General features: G+C 35.3%; 2 protein-coding genes across 2 annotated transcripts; both read left to right on the forward strand.

Annotated features, from left to right (window-relative positions):
• On the forward strand, positions 883–3,341 carry LOC107626205 (40S ribosomal protein S5). The gene is made up of 5 exons (XM_016329028.2): positions 883–1,037; positions 1,138–1,232; positions 1,691–1,962; positions 2,767–2,970; positions 3,053–3,341. The coding sequence occupies exons 2-5, from the start codon at positions 1,140–1,142 to the stop codon at positions 3,105–3,107; spliced, it is 624 nt and encodes a 207-aa protein (XP_016184514.1). The 5' UTR covers positions 883–1,037; positions 1,138–1,139; the 3' UTR covers positions 3,108–3,341.
• On the forward strand, positions 3,707–5,897 carry LOC107626206 (pentatricopeptide repeat-containing protein At2g20710, mitochondrial-like). The gene is made up of 2 exons (XM_016329029.2): positions 3,707–4,222; positions 4,401–5,897. Exons 1-2 carry the CDS (start codon positions 3,926–3,928, stop codon positions 5,667–5,669), a joined length of 1,566 nt encoding a protein of 521 aa, XP_016184515.1. The 5' UTR covers positions 3,707–3,925; the 3' UTR covers positions 5,670–5,897.

Below are 6,014 nucleotides of genomic sequence, written 5' to 3' on the forward strand. Positions count from 1 at the left end.
AATACTTGACAAACTAGATTCTTATGTAGTAAACACAGTAAGTTAATTTCTAACCGTACTTACATAAAAGTATTTTATTGTATCCATACATGTGTAAAAGGTTTAATTACTCTATTGAATATTGATTCCTATAGTTTTGCAAAATTTTAATTAGGTCTCTGTACTTTTTCTCCTTTTAATTAAGTCTTTGCACTAAAATTTTTTTTAATTAGGTCTTTACACTTTTTTTCTTTTTTATTTGGATCTTTGTATCAAATTTTTTTTAGTTGGATCCTTATAAAATTAAGCCAATGATTGTCAGGAAGAACCTAATTGAAAAAAAAAGTTAGTGCAGAGAGACTCAATTAAAGAAAAAAAAAATATAGGGATCTAATTGAAAATTAAATCTATGTAATTAAATCTATGTAAAATAATCAATAGAATAATTAAATCTATGTAAAATTTTACTTCTTAATTTCTATGCCTACAATGTTAATTTCTATGATAATCTATAGCCATAAGACTCATTTTTATTTTTTTCAAGCTAAAAATTTTTACACTTTTTTTTTAAAAGAAAAATCAATTGAAAAAAAAAAAGGTTTCCTACAAGCTGGTTGAGCTAATTAACCATGAGTCCATAAGATGATGCTTTTTTTTTTTTTTTACTTGTTTCCTTCTGTTTTTGGTTATCCTTCCTTTCCCCTTTTGTTTTGGTCATGGTCTGGGTTTATTTTATTTAACCAACCTTACAATAATTCAAGAAGACTGGGCCAGTCAACATGGTCTACAATTCTAATTACGGTTCATTTCCAAGCAAAGCCTCTTAGCTTAGGGCTCCTTTGACTGATCCCAAAAATCAGGGTGCTTTCTAAAGTCCAATAAAAAAAACCACAAAAAACAGAAAAGAAATTAGGGTTCCTTTCTGATCAAGGTATAAATAACGAAATTCCAAAACCGGCCCCAAGTAGGGTTTTCGCTTCACGAAGTGTGTTCGACTAATCCCTTATACTCCACAGCATAGAACCCTAAGCGGCACAACACACTTTCTGCTTCAACAAGTTCGTCTCCGTCTTCTTCTTTCTTCGATCCGTATCTCTTTTCTCTTTCAATCTTTACACTTAGCTAACTATCTATTCTGTGTTCAATTCTCGTTTGCAGGAATGGCTGACGTAGTCCAAGAGGTTGGCGTTGTTCCAGATCCTACTCAGATCGATGTCAAGCTTTTCAACCGCTGGAGCTTCGATGACGTTCAGGTACTTCTTCTCTCCCCTTCTTCCTTTAGTTAAGAAAGAAAAACGCCAATTGTTTTTCTCACTCTGCGAATTGATGTTTCGTGAGCTAAAATAACAACGAGTTTTACTTGTTGTTTTCTGTTATTTCGTATTTGAATGTTTAGCTTTAAGTTCAGCGTAGTTTGTTTTATGGAGCAATCTGTTTCAACTATTAATGAAATAAAAGAAGTTTTAATATAATGCATTTCATTTTTTCTATTAAGATGAAGCTAATTGTGAGTTAAATTAACTAAACCGTGGACCGAAACTGTTAGATCACTAGTTTGTAGCTCAATTGGTAGTAAAAGTGGCTATTGATCCGTGCTTTAACTTGGTTTATCAATTAGAATATTGACAATATATTTTTATATTCGAAGTCAATCTCGAATGTGAATGTGTTATTGGTTATATTGAAATTCTTCGTTGGTTTCTGTTGTTAGGTTACTGATATTTCTCTGGCTGATTATATTGGAGTGGTCCCATCCAAGCATGCAACCTATGTTCCTCACACTGCTGGTAGGTACTCAGTCAAGAGGTTCAGGAAAGCCCAGTGCCCAATTGTTGAGAGGCTTACCAACTCTCTCATGATGCACGGGAGGAACAACGGAAAGAAACTAATGGCTGTGAGGATTATCAAGCATGCTATGGAAATTATTCATTTGCTCACTGACCAGAATCCAATTCAGGTTATCGTTGATGCAGTTATCAACAGGTATGTAGGTGCTGGTGCATGGAATAGGTTTTTCTATTATTGTTTACATGTTTGTGGGTTTAAATGGATGCATAGTTAAAAATGATAATATACATAAACGTCAATTCTGATATTGAGAAACTTCATGTTGTCCTTGTATTATGTTGGACTTTGGAGAATAGAATGATGAATATGTGTTTCCCTATTGGTTTGATTGCCTGAATGATGGCATTTTGTATTAGCTCTATCTGACTATTCTCCTTGTCTACACCCTGCGGTATTGTTTCTTATTGGGAATTGTCAATCAAATGTATCCAATCTTATAAAGCAATTAGTAATTACTTGATGAGGTACTGAATAAAGTCACATTTGCACTGTAAAGAATAGAAATATATGTGCACCATATAAATATATAATAGCCACTATCTGTGCATTAAAATGTAATGAAAAGGAAATATGACTTCCTTGCTTAGCCATCTAGTTTGTATATTTATGTAATATATTGATTTGGTTATCTCGGTCTCAACGTGTCTTAATTTATTTGTAGGAAGTGGTTTACTATAAAAAGCTTGAGAATGAAGTGATGATTAGTTATTTCCCTATTGGTTTGATTGCCTGGATGATGGCATCTATGTATTAGCTCTATCTGATCATTCTTCTTTTTAATCTAAATTTGAGTTTGTTGTCTTGTGATGTTATCTACATAATTCAGTATTTTGCAATATGCATTTTACTCTTGTAAGTGGTTGTAGGTCGAAAATGTTAGTACTGATTTTCTGTCATACACCAAATTTCCGATTTATCTAATTGCATATATTTCAATAGTGGTCCCCGTGAGGATGCAACTCGAATTGGTTCTGCTGGAGTTGTGAGGCGACAGGCTGTGGACATTTCACCGCTTCGTCGTGTTAATCAGGCCATCTATCTTCTAACAACAGGCGCTCGGGAAGCTGCTTTTAGAAATATCAAGACAATTGCTGAATGTTTGGCAGATGAGCTCATTAACGCAGCAAAAGGTTCATCCAACAGGTATACATGGCTTTGAACATTTTCTCCAATTTATATTGCTGTGGGTTTTGGCCTTTGCTGAGAATTATTTGCTCCATTTCAGCTATGCTATCAAGAAAAAGGATGAAATCGAGAGAGTTGCTAAGGCAAATCGTTAAACAGCTAGGGGAAGCAGTCTTGGTGACCAGAGATTTTGTTATTATGTATTTTATTTCACCATAGCTAAGTTAAAGATGTTGTGGTACTTTTGCTGGCTTATAGTATACTTAGCTGTTCGCTTGGCTGGTTCATATGTTATGAAAGATTTTGTTGCTTGGACGTAAATTTGTCATCCAAAACCGTGAGTTTTTTAGCGATTAGGTTTATAATCACTATGTTGATTTCAACGATTCTGTTGAGTTGTTTTCGTCCACAAATGGTTGGTTTGCCACAATTTAAAAGTGATCCATAATCATCACATAATTGGCTGAATCCAGAATTAGAGATATTAACAAATGGGATAAATAATTCTCTGTTTTTATTTATTGGTTTACATAAAACAATCTATTTACGGGATGTGGTACTGAATTAAAGATTTGAAATTTTACTAAAATGGAACGTTAAATGCTATGTATGAACTATCAAATATTACAAGGAATATTAATCATTTTTGGTTTACTACGTAGTTGGATGTACTTAACTACTAGTTGTGTGGAAGTAATAATGTTAAGTCCGGAATCTAATGAATACTAAGAATGTTTTTAGATTTATTTTCCAAAATCATTCGCCACTTCCTTGTGAAGTTACATCGAATTACAACTTTGCCACTGAGACGTGAGACCAAATGCTGTTGCTCACAGCTCACTTCGCAGTATTCACAAACTCACAATATTCTACTACTCTTCCAAGCGCTCACTCCGCAACTCCATTGCTGAAGAACAAAACTTGCATCTTGCAACTCGTCTTCGTTACTCTCTCTCTGAATTCCGAATAAGAAATGGTACTACTCACCCGTCTGAGATCCGCTTTACGTCTTCTTCCTCGTTCTTCCGCGACCTACGCAACCTCTGCCGCTTCTACCTCCAACCTCTCACCGGCGAAGAGGAATCAAAGCGCCAACGTTTATGTCCCGCCGGATTTGTACCGTCGGATCTTCATTGTTACCGATCCAACTCTCCCGGTTGTTACGATTCTCGAGCAGTGGATTCAGGATGGCCGAACTCTTAGCTACGATAAACTGCTATTCGTTATCAAGCAACTTAGGTCACGCAAAAGATATAAAAACGCCCTCGAGGTATTATCATCATTATCATTAATTACTAATTAGTCGTTATTTAATTCATAAAAATATTATTTATTCGAACTTTAGGTTGAATCATGATCTAGCTGCACAATGCGATTCAAATGTTAAAGATACTATGTTTTTCTGGGTTGATTTTTGGGATCTTTGTGGAAATGAACCGTCTTTGCAGGTATCATTTTGGATGTCTGAGAAAGGATACTCTGAACCTAGTTCTGCAGATTTTAGTTTAAAACTCGACTTGATTGCGAAGGTTAAGGGAATAGAAGAAGCTGAATCCTATTTTGATAGCATTCCGAACTACTTAAGAACTACAGATTGTTACAGCACTCTTCTTAATTGCTATGCTCAAGTTAAAGATGTGGATAAAGCTAAAAGGATCATGCTGCAGATGAGACATTTGGGTTTCGCAAGGTCTACTTTAGCAAGAAATTCTTTGCTTAACCTCTACTATCAAACACAAAACTATGACAAAGTGGAAAATTTGTTGCTTGAAATGAAAGAAGAGGGTATTAAATTCGATAGATTTACATTTTCCACCTTGATTAATACATATGCAGCCAAATCTAATATAGAGGGAATAGACAAACTTCTTGCACAGTTAGAAGATGATCCATCGTATTCCGGAAGTGTAGATTGGGGTGTTTATGCTGTGGCTGCCAATTGTTATCGCAAACTCGGGTTTCATGATAAAGCTTTTAACGCTTTAAAGAAATCAGAGGAGTGCGTGGATTACACAATATGGAAAAAGGCCTTTCCTCATCTTATAACTCAATATGCAACAATAGGGAAGAAAGAAGAGGTGATGAGGTTGTGGAATATTTACAAGATGGATGGGAAGCTACTCAAAACAGACTATTCAGCTGTAATAAGTTCATTTCTTAAGTTGGATGACATTGAACTTGCTAAGATTATCTTTGAGGAGTGGGAATCTAGAAACCAGTATTTCAGAAATTTCTTTATGCCGAACAAGATGATAGCAGCTTACAGCAGAAAGGGCAAAATGGAGGAAGCTGAAGCCATTGTTAATAGGACAATCTCGAAGGGAGGAAAGCCAAATGAATGGACTTGGTCAGGGCTCTTGCTTGGATATATTTCACATAGAAATTTTCCGATGGCTGTTCGATGTATGAAAGAGGCAGTTTCTATCTGTGAAGTGGGGCGTAAGTGGAGGCCATTACCGGAATCCTTAGCTGCCATTTTTCAGTACTTGAAATTTAATGGAGATATGGAGGAGGCAGAGGATTTGATAAGGTTACTCAGTAGCAAGAATGTTATCTCCCTTGATGTTCATAACAAGCTGATGAGTTGGATTAAGGATGTGGAATCAGATGTGCCTGCAATTGATGTGCTGGGAGGCTATTCACATAAACAAACAGGTGAAATTTCAGAGCCAGAGGAAGATAGGAACAACCCTGACTTCTGCCTTAGCCATCAATAGAATGTTAAGGGATGACTATCAATTAGGCAAATCATGAATTAGGGTTTACTTTTGGTGTACACATCTTTTCAACAATGAAGTTTAGGACCAATTAGTGTAGGTGAATGGTTCACCAAAAAGACTGATTCTGAGTTGGTATGTCTTATATATCACTCTCTTAAATTTTCTAAGATGCTTCATTTCAAAATTGATAGAAAAATAAAAGGATGGGAAATCAGGATTAAGTAATAACTTGTGGTTGAGGAAGTTCGGGTTTGAAATATTTGATGATTGATTCATGGTAATAGTTTAGTCACCCAAATAGGATACAATATGTTAATAGTTTACCAAAAAAAAAGGGAATAT

This window comes from Arachis ipaensis, chromosome B02 (assembly GCF_000816755.2).
Source record: "Arachis ipaensis cultivar K30076 chromosome B02, Araip1.1, whole genome shotgun sequence".
NCBI classification, from domain to species: Eukaryota; Viridiplantae; Streptophyta; class Magnoliopsida; order Fabales; family Fabaceae; genus Arachis; species Arachis ipaensis.